The sequence below is a fragment of the Micropterus salmoides genome, unplaced genomic scaffold, assembly GCF_014851395.1.
Source record: "Micropterus salmoides isolate LMB-PRFRI ecotype aquatic unplaced genomic scaffold, ASM1485139v1 Ms_hic_scaffold_12, whole genome shotgun sequence".
Classification (NCBI taxonomy): Eukaryota; Metazoa; Chordata; class Actinopteri; order Centrarchiformes; family Centrarchidae; genus Micropterus; species Micropterus salmoides.
This window is the reverse complement of record NW_024040263.1, coordinates 29,984,337-30,009,566: the sequence shown is the minus strand read 5'-3', so window position 1 is coordinate 30,009,566 and position 25,230 is coordinate 29,984,337. Positions and strand designations below refer to the sequence as shown.

Sequence of the window (25,230 nt, the reverse complement as noted above, 5' to 3'; positions counted from 1 at the left end):
TTGAAACACCCTCCCCCACAATTTTCTCAACTAAACCCTCATTTGAAATTCAATATGTTAATGAGACAATTTTTTTTTTTTTTTACACAGCCTAAGTTGCAAATTGTAAGTGAAATTAGCACCCCCTGGTCATTTCTGTACAGTCCCTAAGGCATTGCCACAAAAATAGTGTTCATCTGTGTATTAAAATATCAGTGCAGCAGCACACCTGAAATTACCTTATTACCTTTTTGTTATCTTCATTTGTACTGAATTATTTTCATATTTTTGTGCAAAAGGAGATGAAACAAGTGGAGTTCAGATGTTTATTCCCTTGAGAAATTTAAATTAAAAGTCAAAGATCCCTATCACAACAGAATACAGGAAGATTTATGGGAAGTGTGGTCTTAATTTAGATAAATACTTTGCATCACAGAGACTGCCAATCCTTTTGACAATGGACTGATTTCCTTTGGTAATTTTACTAGGACAACATTTAATTTGATAAAATTTCTAAAAAAATGCTACATGAAACATTTTTACCATTGTTAACATGAGAAAAACATCACTATGCACAAATATTTTCTATTGCTTTTCATACTGGCCACATTTCCTTTCTCACAGTGCCATCCTAATTTTGTTCTTCAGGAGGCAGATTGGAGGACAGTTGGTATAACTGTTTTCAGTGGGTTTTAGATAAATGGTGGTGACAGAAAAATAAATGTAATTCAGACACAGTATATAGTCTGTTTTCCCACCAATGCTTTCACATTCACATTTTCAATTATTGGCTCTTAAAAAAATAGCAATAGATCAGAACCAATATTTTCTGGCAACAAAGTCCATCAGCACTGCACAAATATTTGGAAAATATAAGATAGGTGTCAGAAACAGAAAAAATACAGAAGGGCCTCTTGAAGCAAATTCCCCCCCTCCTTTTGTTGAACCCAGATATGTTGGGATGCAGTCTGTCTACTTCTTGATGACCTCTGAGTCTACATCTTCTGTGCGGGACACCACTTTTCCATCAACAATTTCCTCAATCACCACCCTCCTCCTCTGCGTTATAACTGGTTGAGCTGCAGACAAAAATGAAACAAAATTTTACCTGTAGGATATTGCATTTTTTTACGAGCAAAGAGCAAAAAAATACAGTGGGGGGGATTTAAACTTACGTTTGACTTCAGTCTTGACTTCGGTCTTGACTTCGGTCTTTTGAACAGTTTTGGAAATAGTTTTGCTAAAAGATAGACAAAAGTTAGTTTTTTAGCATTCAAGACACACATTTTGGAAACAGACTTAGTATTTGTTCATTAGTGAGCTTTAAATGCGCTGTTATACAGATTTTGTTCCCTTTGGACAGGGCCAGGCTAGCTGCTTCCCCTTTTTCCAGTCTTTATGCTAAGCTAACAGTCTGCTGACTGTAGCTTCCTATTTATTGTAAAGACATGGTAGTGGTATCAATCCTTTATCATCTAACTCTCAAATCAAAAGCAAAAAAGTATTTCCTAAATTGTTGAACTATTTGTTTGATAAAAGAACTGAATCAACAGATTTTTTCTCTATTCTACCTGCCTGCCCGTCCAGCTACAGAAGAATCACACGGTAAGTGTGACAAAGATCTCACTAAAGAATTCCCTTACGTTTGATCCTCTCCATCCAGCAGTCTTCTGTACTCAGCGATCTCCAGCTCCAGCCTGGTCTTAATGTCAAGCAGCACCTGGTAGTCTGTGCCCTGCCTCTCGATGTCCACCCTCACCCGACTGAGCTCGCCCTCCAGGGAGTTGACCATGGCCTGGAGCTGGTTCAGCTGCTGGCTGTAGCGTGACTCTGTCTCTGCCAGTTGGCCCTCCAAGGCAGATTTCTGCATGGCGGAGAAAACAGGAGAGTTTACTGACTGATTATTTATCGTGTACAGTCAACCATGTTGTAATATATATTACGACAATAAGATCACAGACTTGAGACTGAGCAACGCAACAGGTTAGCAACATTTATGTTATATAGTAGTGCAAAACTATTGCATGAAAATGTGTGTTGTAGCTTCCTTTGGTATTGACATATGTTGTATATGGGATCTCATTTACCAGGCTGTGCTGGGACTGTAGCTCAATCTGCAGGGCCTGCAGGGTCCTCTTGAGATCGTTGATCTGACTTCGGGAGGTCTGGAGGGTCTCTGTGCTGGATGCCACTTGCTTGTTCAGGTCGTCAAACTGGAAGACATGAGATTGTAAAATGTCCAAAAGCTACTCAGGCCATTTGGAAATTGCTTGATATTTAGGACACATTTTCAGTTAAATGCAGGCATGAGATGAGATGATATTAACAAGGTATCACCTCGTTCCCCTCACCTTGACCTTGTACCAGGCCTCCATTTCGCGGCGGTTCTTGTCAGCGATACCCTCGTACTGAGACCTGATCTCCTCCAGCATCTTGGTTATGTTCTCCTGAGGCCCGCCGTCTACCTCCACGTTCACAGAGCTGGCCTTAACTTGGCCACGCAAGCCTGCAAGCTCCTACAGGCGGGACAACAGGGACAAAAGGTCGAGTAAGGTCAAAGATAACACGAACATGAAAAAAGGACTGGACCACAGTTAAAGTGTGACTATGTAACCTTTGAAAGACAAAACAACACATACCCTTATGCAATTCGGTAAACCAGCCTGACTTGGTCTGGTCTGTATCTTGTTATGTTGTAATGTTAGCTAACATTAGCAAACTTGTTTTTTAAAATGTCTTAAAATGTCATTTTGCCCATCTTGCCATCTCCATCTATTCTTATGTATTAAATAGCGTTACCTCTGTGTTTTGTACGGCCCCTTGCACAAATAAAACTTGAAAAACGTTATTCATGTTGATGCTCATTTAGGAGCACATCTGCAAGTAAATCAACTGAGAAGTTATCAGATGAGTCACTATTTGCGTTTGGCAAATAGTTGGCTAACTGTTTCATGAAAAACCATTTTAATGTTGTTTTGACCCTTAGCAGTAAGACTTTCTAGAAGCTATGACTGGAATGGATCTTTAATATTTCTATTTGGTCATATAAAGAAACAGAACAAGACTGATCTTTTGTTTTGCAGTGCAGAAACTGATAACTGTGAAGATATTGAGGACAATTGGGCACCTGAGCTCACTGATGGTCTAATGATATTCCCAACAGCAGAACTCTCACCTCTGCATGGTTCTTCTTCAGGTAGACCAGCTCCTCCTTCAGGCCCTCCACCTGCATCTCCAGGCTAGACCGGGCTGTGGTCAGGTCATCCAAAACCCTGCGCAGTCCGGAGATGTCCGACTCCACTGACGTGCGCATTGCCATCTCATTCTCAAACCTGTCGAGAGACACCCAGCACAGTGGTTTATGTTGCTGTTCCCACTATCAAAAAGACAAACCAGTTTCACCAGTTTAATGCTCTGTGACAACCCTGGGACATTATGTCCACATGGACTGGATCTACTGAACAAACATGTGATGTCATGTCGCCATTATAAAAAAAATAGTAATGCCAATTAGATTTTTCACCACACAGGACTGAAACCTTCTGACATAACATTTCCACTCACTTTATTCTGAAGTCCTCTGATGCCAGTCTGGCGTTGTCAATCTGTAACATCAGCCTGGCATTGTCCTGTGAGGCAACACTGATCTAAATAAAGAAGAGGAAAAAAAGCATTGTCAGTGGTTTCTTATCTACATATAATATAACCACAAAGGCGTGTTTGTGATTCGTTATGTAGAATATGGGCTGGCAGTGTTTCCTTGATCAGCAGAATAGTTTGCTTTGCGCCGGACTCTTTCAATCTGGATGGCATCACATTTGCTCATTAAGTGTTAAACACCCCTCTTGGCAGTTCTTGGCACAAAAAAAAGAAAAAGAAGCTCTACTTTTAAAGTCTAGTGGTCCAGCTAACTTGTTCTTTCTGACTTTAACTCGCACTTGCAGTACATCCTGTTTGTTGTTCCTGATATTTTATGCTAACTGAGAATTATACAGCTGACTTTAATGTGTTATTCATAATGCAGTATGTCAATATGGTGGGGAAAGAATAAAAGGCTTTCTATGGGTTGGATTGTAATTTGTGGAGGATAAGCCCACCTAAAGTTTTTAAAAGTATCTTAAGTCATGTTATATAATTATCAAAAACGACATGTGTTATATATTCCAAATATGTTTTATTAAATCACATTATTTTTAGGTTATCATATTATTATTATGATTATTTTAAAGTAGTAAAATAGAATGTATATAATTAAAGACGTCTTGGTTCATGTTTCTGAGACTGTGGGGAGGGAAAAGCATACCTTTTTGCGCAGGTCGTTGATGATTGCCTCATACTTGCTGTAGTCCCTGGTGGTGGGGGTCTGCTTCTCGTACCACTCGCGGATCTGACGCTCCAGCTGCGCATTAGCGGACTCCAGAGAGCGCACTTTTCCCAGGTAGGCGGCCAGGCGGTCGTTTAGGTTCTGCATGGTCACTTTCTCGCTGCCTGAACTGTTCACGTTACCTCCGGCACCGTTCACCGCGTCTGCCAGGTCAAAGCCAGACCTAAGACCGTTGGAGGCGTAGGACACCCGGACGTTTTCCCCACCTGCACCGCCATAGACGCTTGTACCCCGCTTGGAGCCTGTCATTGTGGGCAGAGAGTACAGGGACAGGGCGGATAACCCAGAGCGGTACGGGCTGTTCATGTTGTCTTCTGTTCTGATACAGGAGCAGTCAAAGAAAGACACGAAGGAGACAGTGCTGAGGCGGACTGGAGGATGGATTTTATAGCCTAGCCTCCTTCCTGAACGTGGGCGCGGCTGAACAGGTAGGTGGAAAGATGCTGCTCGCCACCATCACAGGTGTGGCCACAGGGCGTGGTGGGTTGGCATTCAGGTTTACTGCCCGCGATAGCCTACCTAACGGCTGTCACGGAAATTTCAGTTCAGGTGAGTTAGGCGTGAGAGGCATTGTTCATCCCAATTGTCACCTTTAATTAAGCCTCACACACTTAATCTCATGAGGAAATACAGGATTAACATTCCTTTATAAGCAGTCACTGGCTAATTTATCCCAACATTAAATATACATGTCTTCAACACACGACCCAAAGCTTAATAAATAAATTGGACCATGTGTCAGTGTAATTGTACTTCCTACTCATTTTAACAAACTGACCAACTGTTGTTTTTGATATTACTGATTTTATTAGTTGTAGGTACAATCACAGTTAGGTGCTGAGAGAATGTATTGTTCCAGTGTTTTGCTGCCCCGGGCTGCTGTCGCATAAGCAAACATAGGTGAGCTTGATCTTTTTAGGTTTATGCTTGCATGTGAATAAACATGAACTCAAAAGGAGGTGAGGGGTCTGCTAAACTTTAGAAATTAATTTCACTCATTCAGAGCAGAGCTAACATAACCTTGTCTCATACAGTGGCCATGTGTACAATGGATTTTTAAGAATGGCCTATACTGATACTGAATTCACATTTTCATGTGCATGCAATCACTTGTTGTGCTTTAAGCTCTACAAACCGACAGCAGTGATCATTTTTCAGTATCAGATGGCAGCACAATGCCTGAGGATGGCTCTTGTCTTTAAACAAATTATGTTTTCTTCAATGTATATATTATTTCTTATTAGTGATTAGTGAAATAGTTTTTTCTGACCTTTCCAACATAAGTTATTTTTCTAATCAAAATCTGACCTTGGATTGGACTAAAAAACATGAATAGTTTCAGCACTTCTTCCACAACCCTCCTTTACCAGAAGGACATAGGTCTGCAATTCTCTTTCAGAAAATAATAATTCCATGCTGAGTTGTGGATTGATTGCATACGGGCACGTCTGTGTTGTGTCTGTCAGCACGTTTTAATTCAAGTGACCTCAACACGCAACATGTGTATCTCAGAAGCTAGTCACAGAAAAAGACAGCATGTTGTCTGATCCCCCAGTTGCAGATACGCAAGACTGGAAAGTTGTATTGGGATCCAGGATGACTGACTACAACAGTGTTTTGATGTTATAATATGACACTCAAAATGTTCAGGAGTCGTTCCCTTTTCCTCTGCTAGCAAGCTTGTAATGCCTATCCACTGTGCAAAATACAACTAAAAGTTGATCTTGGCAGCCATAGTGGAATACTCCCGGAGAAACAAGGACACTATAGAGACCTTATTTATTTTTCGTAACAGCTGCCAAGTAGCCCTGTTTTGAATACTGACAGTCACTCCGAAACTCAATAGGCTCCAATTCCCAAGAAACATGTTTGTTCTCATAACTGCTGACATTTATAAAAACAAGTCCAAATATCATTTAAATGATATAATTACCAGTATGGACGCTGTGAAATGGATCAATTAGAAGTGATTGGCAGGCGTTTTACTGTTAATGGGTGGACTAGCGGGTGCTGCTCTTTAATCAGGTGTTCTTAATGTGCGTGTGTGGGGTTTTTTGTTACCTTTCATGAGAAATTTACGAAACCGCCAGTAAACCAGTCTAATGAGGCATTACTAAGCCACATTTCTCTACAAGCATTTCTTAAGAACTGATCTGAGTACTGACATGTAAATGCCCCTTAAGTCAAATAGAAAATGAATCAGATAAGCTTCTTTTAGATACCGAAATCTTAGCAATACAGAGTGTTAAACTGGATCTAAACTGACAAAGGAGATTAAAATAAAGGGGGTTGGCGTTAGACCAATGCATAATTTGAAAGAATGAACTCAAGAGCTGAAACTAGGGTTTAAATAATCAATATATTTATTTTTACAATGGATCAAATTACTATTTATAATGTGACAAGTCGCTTTGTAGTGACAAACCCAGAGAGAATTATTAAACAACTCAGCTGTGTTTTAGCTACTACTAATCAATCAATGGTCTGTTTTTAGCTGATTGTGCTGTCCCCAAGAGGCCAAAAAACCTATTAATGCTGGTGTAAAATAGATCTAGACAGACAGGTGTTTAAACTAAAGATGACTAACTAAACAAAATTCAAAATCATAGTTTGAGCTAGCTGTCTTGAGAAATGATTTCTTAAGAGAGTCAGGGTCTGCAAGAGTTAATACGACACAGGAGCCTAAATTGAGGTTGAATATTTATTGGTTTTTCAACATACATGTCCAGGCCAATGGTGACCTTTTAGGGATGCTTTTCTTTTTGTTAGATTAATATTATTCTGCTTTGTTTTTGTTAAATTTAGAGTTTCTGTCTCTGTTGTTGTCACGCCTAAATAAAGCAACTAAGGACAATAACATAAACTGGCTGAACTTGGGTGAGGTTGGAAGGCTAATAGTGAAAAGGTTAGAAAAGTTTAGGTGTGGGATTCAGGACAGATTTATTTAGGTGCTTGTTTAGTTTATTTAAACAATATTTTATTTAAAATAATACAAAAGAAATAATGTCTTAACTAATTTCTAACAGGTAGCTCCAGCATCCCAGTTTGGGTTTCATCACGTTGTCACATTATCACGTTGCCAGGTTCGATCAAACCAAACTCAGTTTATCTCGTCACCTCAGACATACCCACACCACATCCACCAGCCCCTGTGCCGACCCCACCGACCACCAGGAACAACACGAAGTACACGGCGCTGACTTGTTCAGCTGTTTGAAATATTTGCCCATCCTTGTTCTACATAAAACTAAATTACAGCGTGTCACTGCTAATCTAATTGTTTTGTGAAATGCAAGTGTTGTATAACCTTGAGGTGCTTTGCAAAATGTCAAACAGATGTGAGAAGGATAACAGTTATTCAGGCACTGTCGAGGTACTTATTTTTTTAATGTTTAATGATACTGACATTAATGTAATTGTTCCCTCAGGCTAAGAATGGAAATACTCAAACTTTGTCATATAAGGCTTTGTTTTTCTGTTGCTTTTTCTTGCTGTGGTCCCTCATTATTACATAAGAACCAGAGTGGGATGGCACAAACGAGCATTCATGATGGACGTGAAAGACACATCGTCATTAACTCGGTTCCCTTCATTGCATAGGAAAAACACCCTCAAAGGAATTTCTTTTATCTGTCATGATTGTTTTCTGGGCTATAAACTGTGAAATGTATGGAATGAGGTGTGTCTGGTAGTCTATTAAGACCGCAACAACATAATTGTTCATTCTTCACTCTCTGGTATGATCAACATTAAAGTTGTGGATGGTTTGGTTGATAGAATTAAGGTTCTGATACTGGCTGAGCCAACATTAGGATGGACCTATTGAACAGTTACCTGGCTAGCTACAGTAAATATTCTGCTTAGTGGACAAGTGGGAATGTATTTCTTGAATTACAGAGTAATAAAGCAGCATTGTGGCCACTTGGACATATAATCACCTTTAAAGATTTTATGGCAAATACAACCCTTACCAATTTAGACATCAGCAGCAGCAGCACACACAGCAACATTAGCATGTACTTGTAGTCTTTTTTCTGGCCCCTTGATAAAATATCCAATATTCACTCAGTGGTGGTCTTAGCCGCGTTTCAACCGTTTCAAATGAAAAAAAGCTAAAGTTATAATATTCAAAAAATTCATCCACTTTTACAATAAACTACATAATTTCACTCAATGTGTAGAGGCATGTACATGGGATGTGGAGGTGCTAAGTGGGTTGCAGCACGCCCAAAAACCAGGCATTATAAAAAAAAACATTAATTGATTATAAATAAAACTGTGATCCAGAGTTGCAGGGAAGAGAGAGAGAGAGAGAAAGAGAGATCATGTGGACGAGAAAGTGCCAGTATGGACAAAAAAGCTGATGTTACATAAAAACTTTGTTTGATCACGTGGCCTAATGTTTTGTCTACAGCTCTGTGGTTTATCACTGAGGTGTGTGAACTCACTGCAGACTGGAGTCTCAGTTTACAGTGACAGACATACGCTTGTCTCCTCTATGAAACTTCTGCATCCTCTCTGCACTGCATTATTCTAAACTATAATGAACTGGTCGTGGGTCACATCTCTCTCTCTTGTCCAGGTGCTGTCTCTCCCTCTTCCTCTCCTTGCAGGTCGCATGCATAAATCCCTGTTGTTGACGGTGTATTTGCTGTGGCTGCTTTGACATACAGCATGTTGGTGTTTGGTGGAGTTTGTTGTCTGCTGAGATTTAAATTGTTGTTCATAACGATTAGATATAAGTTATCTTGGCCATTCAAATAACCAGATAAATCAGAATATCTTGCACCATTTAGTATGCCTTTATTATATGGTATGCGTCCCTGTGTTGGGGAGACCGGGGTTGGTTGGCATACTTTATGAATATGGAAATGTTTTCTGAAATTGATGATTCATGATTAAAGTCCTGTTGTGTATTTGTGCCAACCAGCCCCATCGTGGGGTTAGGTAGGGCCCCTACATTTGCTGCTGTATTAGCTCTGTATTCACTGTCCTTTTAGCTCATTTTTAGTCACCAACCTGAGGAATAAAACTGGCTGTTAAGCTACAAAATGCTCCACTGTGTTCACCAGTCTATTTTTGCTTAGAGACAAATCTAGCAACTTTATCTCCCTTGTAGAGAGTTGCCAATGTTTGTCATTGAAAGTGCAATGTCACATTTGAGTCATTGTTGAAATAAAAACATGTGAAGCTTTAAATGGTACAATAATAATAATGATTATTTTCAGTTGAAGCATAAATAATGAGTGCTTGAATGAGCGCTTTACAGGTTTAAATAAGCCCTGAGGGACATAGGTTGAAGGATGTGGTATCTTAAGAACATCTGTTATTATAAAAGCACATGAAACATGCTTTAGCTACACATAACCCCTACAGCAGAGTCTGGTAAATAGTTTATGTGAAGATAATCCCTTCTGCAGTTGTGGATTTAAACCATAATACCTTCCAATCCAGAACTCAAGTGCTTGTGTAATGATATCATGTACAGACAAAAACCTCCTGGCCTGGGGTTTGTTTTATAATTGTTAGAGAATGGATCAAAGCCATTGTATGTTTGTATAACAGGTGTTTCTCTTTTCCGCGTCTGTCAAACAGTAAAAAACTTCTTGTACAGAAAATGAGGGATCACATGAGAAAGATCAAAGAGCTGCTAGGCGCCCACCCGGGAGGGGAACAGAGGCAGAGGAATGTAAAGTCACAGAGGTCAGGAACACGAGGGAGCTGTTAAGACTGTTCATTGTTAAACCTGTAATCTGAGGCCGACTTGTTTATTTTCTGTCTTGTAGGCAGTGTCCGCCTCTGAAGCCTCCAACTCTGCTCCTGAACTTGACTCACTCTCGCCGTCAGTTACGTGATTCCCCTTGACCAAACAATCCTGCAAATGCCGTGTGACTAAGGCTATTTCTTTGTGGGAGAAACATGACAACTAAAAACAGGCTCGGTAGCATTCCCTGTTTGTACTCACAGCAGAAATCATCTGTCCCAGTTACTCAGAACAAAGCCGCCTACAACGCCCTGACAGGTGTCGTTTTTCCAGGATTTTAATTAATGACATTAACAATCGCCGTCATCATCATTGCTGTTCAGGAGGCCACCTTGCTGAGAGGGTGTGGGAGTGTGATGACACTAAGTATCCTGGCAGTCCTGTCTGGCACTATTTGGTTAGTCAGCATGATTTGTGTGTGGGTGTGTTTGTGTGTGTGTGTTTGTGTGTGTGTGTGTGTGTGTTTAATGATTAAAATTTGCATTAACATTTTTTCCTCTTCCCACACATTTTCCTGCTTTACTGTCTACTTATAAAGCTAATTTTCTCCTGCTCTGTCTCCATACCTGTCATTCTGTCACTCTCTATCAGTCCATCTCTCTCTCTCTTTATGACCAAACAGATGGATGAAAACCACAACCAAGACCACATGAGAAAGTCAGCTGGCTGCTGATCCTCTGTCGTTTCTCAGCGTAAAGAATAGAAGTCAAAGCACGGACAATATTTGCACAGCGGTTGTAGCAGATGGAAGTGCAGGGTCAGTTGTCTGCACATCCCCACATCCTGCTAACAGGCAGGATGTGGGGATAAAAGTATCTAAAGTATACAGCAGGCTTGTCTTTTGTAATGTGTAACTGTTAAAGTGAGACTGTTTAAATTACTAAATCAAAAGCTGAATGCATAAGCAATAAAACGCACTATCATGAATTTTATACAATTTTATTTTTTGTGCAGTTTCAGTCTTACAAAGACACACAAATAGACTTTGCTATGACACTTTTTGGTGTGACCAGAGCATTATTGCTGCATTTGAACATTTAGATTAAGATAGCGATTACAAAGACAAAGAATCTGGGTGAAAGAGTGGATTAGCATACACAGGTAGCAGGGACTGTCTGAGCTGCAGAGAGAGCTGGAGGTGAATAAAAAGTGTCTTGCAGTGAAAAAGTAGCTGCCTGCTCCCATTGGCTGGATGTAGATGTCGAGTAGGCCGACTCCTCCAGATATTCAGCATGCTAGATATGTGGCTGGCTTCGGCGATGTGTCAGTAATGTATCGGGGAGCTGTTTTGATGTGTCCTTGAGTAGTTCACACATAACAATTAGCGAGCCCGATTACAAATCGGGTTTAAAATCGTGTGAACTAGCCTTTACTTAGTTTCACGTGCGCAGTATCAGAAACCATCAATAACTTAAATTCATATGCTGTATGTATGTGTCATGCTGCGCTTTAAAAATGACCGGTCTATCAACTGGGGAGCAACACCAGGCTACAATTTTATGTTTTGATTTTTTTGTGGTAGTGAATATTTGAAGGTACTTTTGGATCCCAAAGTACCTTCAGATATTCAAAGGAGTCTTTAAATACCACACCCCTTGCTTAATCAAACACATCTTCTCATAACGCCTAAAATATTTTCAGTACAGTATGTCTGTGACGACGCCATACAGGCTGTCTGCTGGTTGTAGAAGATAGCTATGAAAATATATCAAAATTCCTGAAGCACCAAAGCCATAATGTGTCTCTGCTGAAATACAGGGCTGTAGTTGTGGCATGTCAGGTCAGTAAGCAGTGTATCCAAGGAAATATTGAAGCCACATTATAATATTAAGAAATGAAACCTTTGGCCCAGACAGACACAAACACTCAGTTATTGTCTAAAACCAGCCAAGACTGTTATTGAGCAAGATGTAGTAACTCTGCACAAAGCGTGTGTTACTTGACCTCAGTGCAGCTTCACATTAATTATAGTACATTTAAAGGTACCCTCTTATTAAAGCACAACTCAAATACACACATGCACTCACACACAGATCCCATCACTGCATCTCCCTGAACATTCACTCCACAGCTTGTGTTGCTGCCTGTGTGAAAACAGCTCAGTAATCCTGGATCAGAGAGGACAAAGGGCCCCAGAGTGCTGGTGATGTAAGCAGCGTGTCCAGTCAGTGCTTACCCCACTGCTCTCGCCTCTCCAACACGCTGCCTCGGGAGGTGAGGTGGGACGGAGAGGAACATCCCTGGCGTGGAGGACCCTCAAGACCACAAACTGACACACACACAGCGATACTGGCAGACTAATGGCAGCCTGTCTGCTCTGTCTCAGGGGCCCGCTACTGATGACCTGGGACACAGTGGGAAGCGGAACGTGTTGACCAGCTCGCTGTAGAGGAATGTAGCTAAGCTGTGTGGAGTGGTGGATCGGCTCAGTGTGACCAGGTGAACAGACTGAGGGACTTTTGCTGTCTCGTTACTACACTTACTGTGCCTTATTTCGTGGAAGGCCATGTTGCCTCAGGTGGGTAAACATTTACCTAGTAAACGCCCCTGGCAGCGTGTGATGTAAAGTGGGTGGCAGACTGTTGCTTGTTATAACTCTATAACTCCGTGTATGCATTCTGCAAGAAACATAGTAAGTTGGATAGTCGCGTGCTATCTGAATGTTTTGGCTATCAGCTGTGTTGCGTCATTTGACTGTATGGAAATATCAGCGGCTCATGTTGTGTGTCTGCAAACATTTGGGTGTGCTCTCTCTCAGGTCTCCATGGACTCCAGTCACACCATGTGGGGTTTGAACACCCGCTTGAAGAGCTTCCTGGAGCAGGTGAACAGGCTACAGGAGGCCAACTGGCGACTTGAGGCCCAGATAGCTGACTGGGGCGTCAGGAGCACCTCACGCTCCCGGGACTGGTCCCAGCAGGAACAGACCATCAATGAGCTCCGTGCCCAGGTCAGACTCAGTTTTGCTGAGATTTTTAAATATATGGTGATGATTTGGAATCACCAGAGGTTTTCAAACTGTTAAAGGTGAGGCTCAATGATCTGAAGTGAAAAAAAATTAGTTATCAAAAGGAGATCACATAGAATAGCCTAAATGCGTGTGATTTGGTTTAAGAGATAGTTCAGACACATGATAGTAGGGGATTTTTACTGACTCCTAGAGTCAGGAACTAAAACATGCCAGGGACCCACCTTTTTTATGCATTTGGTTTAGTCTGAAGGTATTAGCCTATCATGGCTCAATTGTTGAGTGTCTATGGGATCAAATAACATAATCATGATCCCAAAGGCATCCAGGTAAATTAAGGGGGTCTGGGGAGGCACATTTCCCCAAGCTTTGCCAGACGGGAGGCCCACAGTCTCAGACTTTGAAAACCCCTGACTTAGACATTTCACATCTGTTTGACAGACAAAGGTATAAAAGTGTTTCAGATGTGCCAAAGTTTTATTTCCATTCAGGCTTTATGATTATGCTCCATTACATCAGCTCAAGGCCATATTGGCTGGCAGACACCAGAAGTAGGTGTCTATGATCAAACAGCAGTCAAAACAGAGACACATCAGATTACTATTGTACTATTGTTGATGACGACTGCGTGCAACATCATGTCAACAGCTTCAAGTAAATGTTCACCAGGTAAAGTGACTTAAGGGCAGCGCTGGCTGGGAAACAGCAGCATTAATTAAAACCATCATCAACTTCAAGTTGCTGTTGGAACTTTATACAAAGACTGAGAGTGTATAGTGGCTAAACATAGGTTGGAGTCTATAGAAGTTGTAAATTGCTGTTGATTAGTGATAATTATCATGTTTGTACTCCAGGCGGTTAGCCAGCAGCCTCTTCTTGAACCTTTTCAAAACCAGCTGGATACTTATTTGCTGACAGAAATTGACATTCTGGAGAAGCAAGGGCAGTAAAAAGCTTATTTTAGTGATGTTTACTGTCCTACAATGTTGGATCAGTACTATGAAGGATCTTTGTTAGAGATAAATCATTAAACTAACTTGAGGATTAGAAACGTTGCTGTCACACAGAAAGAATGCGGAAAACATTTTATTACTTTAAAGGCCCTTCCACTTACAGCAGTAGAACATTAACGCCAACGGGTATGGTTATCTCACATGTCCCGACTTGATGGTTTTCAACTGCTTTCTTCTTTTAGCGTCACTCTCTGCATGAGTAGGTGTCACTGACTGACGTTTTAATCTCTTGTTTCTTGTTTCATACCCCGTCATCCAGCTAAACTCCAATGTTTGGCTGATGTGCCTGTGACTGTGACAGGCACAAGAGCAACCTCTGCGTGTGTCATTGTTCACTGAGCCAGGCAATGCTTTCATGTCAACATATAGGATTACTTTGTAATTGATCTTCATAAGAAGTGCTTAGATTATCTTATTATTTACAGCAGAGATGTTATGATGAGTAAGTAAGACATTAAGTTGGAAATCTTGTCAGTACTCATTCATTCATCTCACATGGGCTTAAAAATGGGGAGGCACTGAAACATCCTCATGAGTGTTTTATACGTATATGAAATAAATGTTAAGCAATTTTTCGTTATCTTTGGCGTTCCTTCAACATGGGTGCGTCTTGTTCTGAAAGTGTTGTATTCATAAGACAACAAAGGGAATAAGGGTGTGTTAGCATTTTAATGTGTAAAGACAAGGAGCCACCTTTTTGTAGGCTACTGGGATTCCTCCATTGGAACCTTTTAACCTAAACAATGAGAATCAAAAGAATCGGGAACGAATGGCACATTTTGGTCATTTTTACACAAGCCTCTGTATCACTACTAATGCTCAACTAAAAAAACCCAGTAATTTGTTTGCTGTGTTGTGTAAGATGTTAGCTTTACTCCATGTACTGTATGAATGCAGTACATGCTTCAGAACTGATTGATCCCAGAAGTGAGGTGAGGAGAGATTAAAAAAAAAACAATAAAAAAAATAATTTCAATTGTAACAGCCAATTTGATGTGCTATAAAGCACAATAATTATTACCCAAAGATTATTTCAGTGTTTTACAAAAGATGAACAAGTTATATTCACCAGACTGCACAGGGCACATCAGGCATTATTGTACAGGAACATCATAATCTATTCATGTGATTCCAGTTTTCCAAAAAGACTGTACTCCTCAGCTCATCAGTCGCCATAAGTACTTTTAATACAAAAGTTGTGGTTTGTGCAAAGTCTTTGGCTCATTATAGCTTATTTGTGAGTGGATGCATTTAGTGAGATGCAGCATTTGAAATGTTTAAAATTGTGCATTTCTTTGGTTTTAATCTGGACTGAATTTGGCTTTCCACTTTCCAAAATGACTCATTTTCATCAGGGAGGCTATACCAGGAAAATAGCTTGAAGCTAATGAGCCAATATTAGGTTAGTTTTGGCCCTGGTATAGTTTTGAATCACCTAGACAGGAAATAGATTGTTTGTCCAGATATGTACAAAGTTACTAACTCATTTCTTACAGGACAAACATTTTATTTTATGTAGAGCATCAAAGCGTACTATACTAAAGGAGAGACATAATCATCCCTGATATAAAGGTTATTCTTCCAGTAGTCCTTTTGCACAGAAGACATATTAACACATTGGTTTATTAAGTTCTCTACGCGTAGGTGGCAGTGCAAAGTAACACAGTATAATAATACAGGACGTAATGTAAACAAAGGATTTTACTCTGTTAGACAAGACCTCTACCAAATTCCCTGGCCCAAATTAACTTTACTCAGCTGTACTCTAATCTTATGTTATTGTATTGTTTTGTATTTTTTTTGTCAGGTTGGTAAACTACTGATGGAGAATGCCCAGCTGGCATTACAGTCTGACAGCATGAAGTCCAGAGCTGCTGCCATCCGGGCCAGGTCAGCTGTATTTGGCTAAAGTTTTCCTGAAAGGTCTAATGCCCCTCTCCCTTGATCAATACAGTCTAGGGCTATTAATTAGTAAATTAGGCAAGCGATTGCATACCATAAGCATATTACACTCAATCATACCAAAGTGATCCGGTACAGAGGAGAAAAAAAAATATTTGTTTCTTAATTGGAACGTAGTAATACCTGCTAGGATAGAATGTGATCATTACCGGCATCACAATATATTAAGCATAGGTTTAGAATAACTAAGAAGGACTTCCTCTTTTCATCCTGCTGCAATGCTTTTCCAGGCCTCTGTTATCTAGCTCAGGCCAGTTCTTGCTCTTGTGAGCCAGCTGGCCTGGATTTGTATGCCTCCAGCCCGGGCTTTGTGCTGCGTCAGCACTTTCACTTATGTATTGATGCAGAGTGACACCAAGCCCCCACCACCACCACCACCACCACCACCTCCCTCAACACACACAAACACACTACCTATCCACTGTCAGCCATTAACCCCTGAAGGACAGTTGCAACACTCTGCAGCTTGAAATAAATACACCAGTTCTATTTATAGCTCCAGCTGAGGTTTCTACAAGACTCTGGACTGTATGACACACATAAATTCTGTCAAGGTCTTTTTTTCTTTTTTTTCCTTCACTTTCATGTATGTAGAGTTTTAAGGACAGAAGCTAAATATATAAATACATAAATAATTATATAATAAAAATGCTTAAAGGTTCAGTGTATAAGTTTTAGTGGCATCTAGTGTTGAGGGTTGCAAATTGCAACCAGTGGCTCACGGTGCATTCACGTGCTCCTCGGATGGTCCCATTTCCAAGTCCCAAGTACACCTTGCTAGTACCGGGTTGGACCCCCTTCTGCCTTCAGACCTGCCTTAATTCTTCGTGGCATACTTTCATCAAGGTGGTGGAAACATTGCTCAGAGACTTTGGTGACAACCATGCCACATTCACAGTCACTTAAATACCCTTTCTTCCCCATTCTGATGCTCAGTTTGAACTTCAGCAAGTTGTCTTGACCACGTCTACGTGCCTAAATGCATTGAGTTGCTACCATGTGCTTGGCTGAATTGAACAGGTATACCTAATAGAGTGGCCAGTAAGTGTATTTTGCAGCAGCAAGTTATACTATGGATACATTTGAAATATATAAATAAACAAAATTCTAAATAGATAATATATCCATCCATCCATCCATCCATCGTCAACCGCTTATCCTGCATACAGGGTCACGGGGGGCTGGAGCCAATCCCAGCTGACATCGGGTGAAAGGCATCGTAGGGCCACACATAGACAGACAACCACTCACACTCACACTCAGGCCTAAGGACAATTGCATGTCTTTGGATGGTGGGAGGAAGCCGGAGCACCCGGAGAGAACCCACGCAGACACAGGGAGAACATGCAAACTCCACACAGAAAAGACCTTCTTGCTGTGAGGCCACAGTGCTATCCACCGGACCACCGTGCCACCCTAAATTAATATACAGTACATTAAATACAATTAAATACATTTAATTACATTGCTTTTTTTATTCTTTTATTCAAGAATTTTATTCTACATTAATTAATCATAGTATTTTATTATTTATTTATTATTTAAGCATTTATAATTATTTATGTATTTATATTTAGTTTCAACTCTTAAACCCTCCATTTAATGCACCAAAATAGAATCTTTCAGCTAAAATCACAATCCCTCAGTGGGTACTCACTGGCTATTGTTGGAATCCCCTTTTAAATTAAGTAGATATAAGGCAATACTTGACTTTGATCTATTGTCCTCAATTTGAATTAATATATTTTCTCTGGCCATTTCACCCTTTCCTTCCTGTGTTTATATGAGGTGTTACTGCATTATTGCATATTGCATTTGATGTATGCCATGGATATATGAGTAACAATAAATACTGAATTGGATAACCTTCCCTGTTGACATCACATCATAGGTGTGAGACGGAGGAGAGGAACACCATGCATCTGGAGCAACAGGTGGCTCTGCTCAGGGAGTCAAAGAGGAAGGCAGATCAGAACAGCCTGACGCTGCAGGCAGAGATTCGGCACTCCATGTCAGAGCTGCAGGAGATGCAACAGGAGTTTGAGGTCACTATATGTATTGCAAATGCCTGTTATGACATCTTTTTTTCTTTCTTACCCCACAACCTTTTTAATTTTAATGTACCTTTTATTTATTCAGGCAAAAATGTAACTTTACAATGACAGCCTGACAGAGGGAGAACACTTCTCTTTATCAGACTGGAAAGTTTGCTTGGTGGAAGATGTGGTGTGACTCCTTGGGAGCAATGTTGTGAGGAGCCTGAGCTCTAGGTACAGTCACAGAAGGCAAAATACTCTCTAAATTGATTCTATAAGATCAGGGAGAACTTCACAGGCAAACATCTGGTGGCTGGAAAGCCCAGCAACTGAAATTTTCAATTTCTCCAAGAGTTTATTTGGTTTAGTACCAAATATGTAGAATAAAACAAATGAGATTCTGATGTACTTTCATGTTTTGTTCCAATTACATTTTGCTAGCTTAGTCTTTGTACAAAATTTGACCACAGAGATTGAGGGCAAGGATATTTGAGATGCTCTTTTTTACGCTATGAGTGGTTCTCTAAGTGGGGTCTGGTGACCCCTAGGGGTCCTTGAGGGAGGTCCAGGGGGTACCCAGCAAAAAGTGAAATAATTTATTTTCACTACCATTCCATACTTCCAAACCTAGTGCTTTTATACAAGAAGAGTAGATTACATAACAAACTATGTGTAAAGTGCTGTATGTTATTATGGGAATAGCTGTTGTCATTGTTATGAGAACATGATCATTACAAGTAGCCTGTACTTTCACTTCCAACCCTGACATTATAGTCATGTCATGTTTGTCTGTGAGCATTTGATTTGTGAGAGTGACGTTTCACAGTATCTAGCAATTCCTCATCCCTTTACTCATCCAGCCCTCCTCTCTCCTTGCTTCCTTTCTTACCTCCTTCTTTTTTTTCTCATTCCTGCTGATTCTCATTTTCCCTCTGCATTGCGTGGACTGCCCCCCCCCACCCCACCCCCAACACACACATTGCTCTTGCCTCTTTCTCTCCTTTGGATTCATTCACAAACTAGATTCATCTCCCTTGTTTTCTTGTTTTTCTCTTGTATTTCTCACTCCTTACATCACTCACTCTCTTCTCACCGTTTCTCTCTCTCTCTGCCTCACTCTCTCTCCTGCTCACTCCCCCTTTTCCTCCCTCTGGTTGGCTGTTTGCAGGCAGCCCGGGCTCTACAGCTGCAGCGGGCCGACTCCTGTGATGCTCTGTTAGAGACGGCCACAGAAGCAGCAGCAGCAGCAGCAGCAGCGAGAGGTGAGGAGGATGGCACAGGGATGGAGCTCACCCAGCTCCTCGACCGAATCAGAGCGCAGTGCAATCAGAGCAGACTTCCCGGCCCAGGTGAGAGACACCTTGGCCTGGGTGCCGTGTCTAATCCACTCCCTGGCTTGGCTGGGCCCAGCCGCTCTGGAGCAGCAGCAGCAGCAACCAGAACACACGGAGGAGCTCTCAGTCAGGTACGCAGCGCCTCCTGCATCTTCACTCGCATCTTTTTTTCACCGATGACTCTCTCATGTTGCCCTGGCCCTCTGCCAGCGAGACACACCCTCAGGACCAACTCCAGGCTGTCACATAGGCAAGGCAGACTGATGAATTTGCTTGGCTGGAGTTAAATGCTTAGCAGAGTGTTTGCTGACGGTGGTGAAAAGCTTAGGACTCACCATGCCTCTCCCTCTTTTTTTGTGAAAGTGTGTCTGGATATGCCTTGATGCAGGTTTGTGTATGTTTTTGTGTGATTGTCTCTGTCCTCTGTTGTTAGTAAAAAAGCGCAGTGTGGGTGCCTTTTATTATCCCAATGCTCCTGTGCCACAGCACAATGACTTTGGTCTGACAGTGACAATAAAGTGCCTTCGCCAAGGGCTGCAAGCTACCACAGTGAGAAAATGGAGCGGGTTTGATGAAATGCCCGTTGTTTACATCAGACCTTCTCTGTCTGTCCTACTAAAGTAATGGTTAGACAATGCTGCAGTCAAAAGCCTGCGTGATGTCCATAATTATTATATTTTATTAATTTAAAAAAACTTGCAATCATCTGAGTATTACATTGTTATTATATTGTTTTAATATTATACAGGGAAAACCTGTGCTTCTTGGAAAGAGTTGCATTGTTGGCACTACATGACATCCATCATTTTCAGTGGCCTTTTTAATCTTGAAGGTGCTTCTAAACAAACAAAAGCTGTGTTTACATTTGGTGTAAAACGCGTTGTGGGGTATTCTTGAGGTCTTGAATGTCTCGAATGCATTTCTCACCTCATAAAACATTTTTAAAGACGATTTTTGAATATTTTAAATTGTTTACATCCATGTTTGCTTCTCTGCCTTTGCTGACACATTTCTTGTTAATAGTGTAAAACCAGTTGTAGAAAATGTGTTGCAACCTAAAGCATCTACAGTACATGTACAAAGCAGGGGCCCACTCGAAAAATATTGCTCCATAGCACCACAAGTGGTCACAGAGTACTTATTAAATTGCTCATTTAGAATCTCTGTAATGGTTTATAATATAAACTATACATCAACAACATGCACCAGTAGTTTGTCAAAATCACACCAGTGATGTCTGAAATATCACTAGATAAATAAATTGATAAATTGTGGAGTACCTAAGTACAATTACACAACTTCTGTACAATTTAAAGGTGTTTCCACTTGATGATACTTTACACTTCTACTTTACTACATTTCAGAGAGAAATATTGTACTTTTTACTCCACTAAATTTATTTGATAGATATAGTTACTAGTTACTTTGCAGATTAAGATTTTACATTCAAAACACAAGATCAACAAATAACATGATAATTATGATGAACAGTATATAAAGTAGTTTTAATGAACTCTATCTCAACTGCATTAACTACAAGTAGTAATAGAAAAACAGTAGTAATACAAGTACGAGTCATACAATATATAATAACATAACACTGTGTGACAGAAGCCATTCTGTATAATGAGTAATGGTAAAACTGTACTTCTGAACTTTTACATTAGTAACATTTTGAATACACAACTTTTAGTTGTAATAGAGTATTTTTACATTGTGGTATTGCTACGTTTAGTGGATAAGTTTCAGTTAGAAAGCTCCACTTCCATCACTGCCTGAGATGACAGATGGAATAATAATTTAGTAATCTTGTTGGCCAGTGTTGTGAGTAACGAACTGGAACTGATGTAGGAAAATCTAAATTTGCTTGTTGCAAAATTTGCCTATTAATTAAAATAGACTGCATTGAAACAGAAAATGAGAATCACTGGAGTAATAAATTAAAGAGAGGATCACTTACATAACTTCAGTAATCTTCTTTTGTTTTTACTGTCAAAATATTGCCATACAGTAACATTGCTGAGACAGCTTCACCGCTTCACTGCATTTTAAGGCGGGTGAGGACGGAGGGTGTGAAACGCCTAACAGCTGTACGATGTGTCAACACAGCTTGTACAGCTGTGTGCACACGCAGGCCTGGTTGTCTGCTTGACTATCTGACTGTGTGCCAGTGGGAAAGAACTGTTACCACAAGGTGTGTTTTGTTTATCTAGTAGGCCTACAGATTTTTTATTCCAAGAATCCACGTACCATCAGCTACTGCACCGTAACACGTTCAGTCCACATTTATGTTTATGTGTGATATGTAGAAAAACAGTTCCTCCATATTGTCCCACGAGGTTGAAAATCTGTGTTTGTTGTGTTAAGTGGTGATGCTAGCATGCTAGTAGAAGTTAAAATAAGTGAGTGTGTATGGTTGGGTGTGTATTTGAGATGGTGGCAGGGTGTTTTAGAGTTCTTGTACCTCTTTTAATGTCTGATCCATGTCACCTCACCCAGGAGGAGGCAGCATGGGCGCAGGTGAGCCTCGGCGGCGCTGCCCTGAGGGAGGCCCGGGCTGAGCTAGCTGAGGCCAGGAAGCAGTGGCACTCCCTGCAGGTGGAGATTGAGACCCTACACGCCTTGGTAAGAAAACAAACATTATCACATAGCAGGACGGCCAACTCCTTAACTTTAACACTGATAACGCTTCTTCCGTGGCAAGTAGCAGATTGTGTTGTCTTTGTAGAAGTGGTATGATAATGATAATGACAATTTAAGAACAAAGAATATACACATATTAGTAGCATAGAATATAGCAGAACACACACTGTATACGGATAGGACGGGAAATTGGTGGTGTGGTTTAGATGTTTCAGCCCAATAGCTACAAATCGCATGTATTTTACATACCTGTCAATCATTTTCCAAAGCTTTCCAAATGATTTTACCTTCCAACCACCCCTTAATTTCTAGTGATTTCTTGATTTACTATTTACTACCGTATGAATATTATTTGGAACAAGGACATCTAGAAAAGCAAATATTCAGTTGGTTTTATTTATTTACTGCCAGGTTATCATCATGTAGTGGGAGGGCAGTTGCAAGCAGGTTCTGGAGAATAGTCTGTAATAATGTATATGCAATTAGTAATTGGTTAAAACATGCAAAACCATTATCTGTTAAAACTAACAATGTAACAACTGCATATAAATGGATTTATACAATAACAGGATCTGTGAGGTTGAATTTAGGCACGGCAGTGCTTTGAGCTTGAGGCTAATACAAGTATGCTAAAATGTTTAACAGGTATAATGTTTACTGAAGCGGCAACCTCCAAGGCTGAAAAATGAAGCCAACCCAGGAGTGCAAAAAAATGCAGTTCCTTGAATGGCCACTTGAGGCTGCCTTCAAAACGAGTCAATACCCATAAAATGCCCAGCTATACAGCAGATATAAACACAATTACAGCTTGGTACAAAAACAGTTTTGAACTCTATAGCTTATTTCCCCCTTAATGACAACCGTGTAGGGGTGAATTTTTATATAATTCACTCATTTAAATTATATTAAAGCGTTGAATTATTAAGGACAAGGCTGCTTTTACCAGTTGGTGCCTTCTCAGGTTCAGCAACCAGGCTTTATTCAGTCCTCTTCAGCTCCACTTCTTGCCCATTTATTGGAGTAGCCAGAGCTAAGCACTGACAAGATGGCGATGGCCAGTGCCACCCGGATTCACAACAGCTACAGACGCTTCAGAAACTTACGGGTGACATCACGGATATTACATCCATGGTTTACACAGCCTTTTACCATGTTACCATTTACCATGTTCGCCATTTTAGTTTAGTGTGTTAGCATGCCACCTTTTGCTAATTAGCACTAAACACAAAAGTACAGCTGAGGCTGATGGGAATCTCATTTGCACCTATTTGGTGACACACCAAATAAACAAACGTATTGGACAAATAAAACTTTTGACTTGTGATGACAGTAGATGAAATGTCACCAAAGTTATTTCATCAAAGTTACATTTTTGAAATATTTCAGTCGGGATGGAAGTGGTGGACCGACTGACCAGCATTACCATTCCTAGATTCAGGCCGCTAACGTATGTTTATATATTCTACATACATATGTATATGCATCATTTTTAATAAAGTGTCTTTGCAGTATAGTTTTCTTTAAGATGCATAGAATAGTGTGATAGTTGATATTGGGCGGCTGCGGCTCACGAGGTAGAGCGGGTTGCCCGTGAAAGATCGGTGGTTCCACTTGTGTAACACATATGAATGTTAGTTTCTGTTTGTGTGATTGGTGAATGCAATGTAGCGCTTTGGGTGGTCGAAAAGACTGGAAAGGCGCAATACAAATTTACATTTACATTTTAACCAAGTGTCCTAGCTTCATCTAACTCTATAAACTTAAAGAAAAGTTCAAACTTCTGAATTTAAACATTTTGTTATTTATTTAGAACATGTTGTTGTAATGCACACAAAATAAAACCCCTCCCAAACAAAGAAGAGTTGATGTTGACTGTGGTTGTCCACTAATCAGAAGGACGCATGTTGTAGACAAGATACTGAACCCCGAATACTGAGAGTGTGTGTTTGATGAGTTGAGTAGTTGGCACCTAGCAGGGCGGCTACTGCCATCAGTGTTTCATCATCATGTGTTTGTGAATGGGTGAATCTGACATGTGTGGAAAGCACTTTGAGTGGTCGGAAGACTAGAAAGGCATAGAGTCCATTTGCCATTACCATTCAAGATAGCAGTCAAGATAACAAAAACTGGGATTGAATTTTCTAGTATCATGCCTAACTTTAGTGGGTCATAACAATATCAGATATGGAATTAACAGGCAGAATCTCCAGTTCAAGATGAGACCAAACTTTTCTATGGATATCAGTTTTTGAGCCACTAAAAAGGCCAAAATGTGGCCTGCAACAGACTAGGTAAGCCTTGTTTTTAGTCAAGACTAGGGCTGACCCCGAATAGTCGAAGATTCGACTGTCAGTCTCACAGTCGAAGCTTCGCAGTGAAACGAGGATCATGCCATTTTGGCGATATGGGGGTGCTCAACATCTGATTTTACATAGAACCACCAGTTTTCTCCCAGTAGGTTAATATACAGCCTATTACAACATAAATTTCAACGTTTAATGCTGTAAATAAACATGTAAAAAGAATAAAACTTTCAATAAATGATTTTAAAGTAAATCCAAAATTGTAACCCTAAGCCTTGGTCGTCAGTGGGCATGTGTAGGCGAAGCGTGCGTGTGTAGGGGCAGTGGAGGAACACTTGCGGAAGAGACGAAGCCCCAGCTTCACTGGTGTTGTGCCGAGTTGTCCGCACCTCGCGGGACTTTCTGATAATTTATCACCGTTGATGAACCACCCAAAGAATATTTTATTGTTTTTAAAAAGCCGGCTACTTGAAATAGACCCACGAGGAACCACGACGTGCATGAAGCTGTCGGCAGCACGGCATGCACGCAAAACCGGTATGTAGTTGCGATCATGCCACAAAAAAAGCCACTTGAGGAAATTTGAAGTCGTCTCCAACGCATAATGGTGGAAAAACTCACGTCTGGCATGGCATGCGGTTAACACTTTATTTTATGCAGAATAAAATTACTTACAAAACACTGCTGCTTGCATTACGGATGTAAGTTGAGCTCGTACATATGCAAAAAACAGTAAACACGATGCTAACGGTAGGACATGACAAAATCCATCACGAACATACACACATGCACGCAAGCACGGTTGAAAAACTGTGGCTTCCCCAGATTGTAATTCCCTCTCGCT

General features: G+C 40.6%; 2 protein-coding genes across 17 annotated transcripts in view; one reads left to right on the top strand and one right to left on the bottom strand.

The window, feature by feature from the left end:
• Positions 1-291: 291 nt before the first annotated feature.
• On the bottom strand, positions 292-4,693 carry LOC119899780 (keratin, type I cytoskeletal 13-like). The gene is made up of 8 exons (XM_038714523.1): positions 4,283-4,693; positions 3,544-3,626; positions 3,155-3,311; positions 2,331-2,495; positions 2,067-2,192; positions 1,623-1,843; positions 1,155-1,219; positions 292-1,058 (listed from the first exon to the last, which is right to left on the bottom strand). Exons 1-8 carry the CDS (start codon positions 4,667-4,669, stop codon positions 952-954), a joined length of 1,311 nt encoding a protein of 436 aa, XP_038570451.1. The 5' UTR covers positions 4,670-4,693; the 3' UTR covers positions 292-951.
• Positions 4,376-25,230, top strand: part of krt222 (keratin 222) — a 30,071-nt gene continuing 9,216 nt past the window's right edge. Inside the window, exons 1-8 of one of the 16 annotated variants that reach the window (XM_038714520.1) lie at positions 4,376-4,417; positions 4,692-4,791; positions 12,454-12,645; positions 12,886-13,077; positions 15,916-15,998; positions 17,962-18,115; positions 19,275-19,571; positions 21,940-22,065. In XM_038714520.1, coding sequence (XP_038570448.1) covers positions 12,634-12,645; positions 12,886-13,077; positions 15,916-15,998; positions 17,962-18,115; positions 19,275-19,571; positions 21,940-22,065 — 864 coding nt within the window. In that variant the 5' untranslated portion in view covers positions 4,376-4,417; positions 4,692-4,791; positions 12,454-12,633. Of the gene's footprint in view, positions 4,418-4,648; positions 12,646-12,697; positions 12,760-12,885; positions 13,078-15,915; positions 15,999-17,961; positions 18,116-19,274; positions 19,572-21,939; positions 22,066-25,230 lie in introns of those variants that run through there. The other 15 variants (XM_038714514.1, XM_038714515.1, XM_038714508.1 and 12 more) reach the window with 15 other exon arrangements.

Coding starts and splice junctions, on each gene's coding strand:
- LOC119899780 (XM_038714523.1), bottom strand. CDS start 4,669: ATGAACAGCCCGTACCGCTCTGGGTTATCCGCCCTGTCCCTGTACTCT. Junction 3,312..3,543: donor TCAGAGGACTTCAGAATAAA/GTGAGTGGAAAT, acceptor GTCTCTCGACAG/GTTTGAGAATGAGATGGCAA. Junction 1,059..1,154: donor AGTCAAGACTGAAGTCAAAC/GTAAGTTTAAAT, acceptor TTTTGTCTGCAG/CTCAACCAGTTATAACGCAG.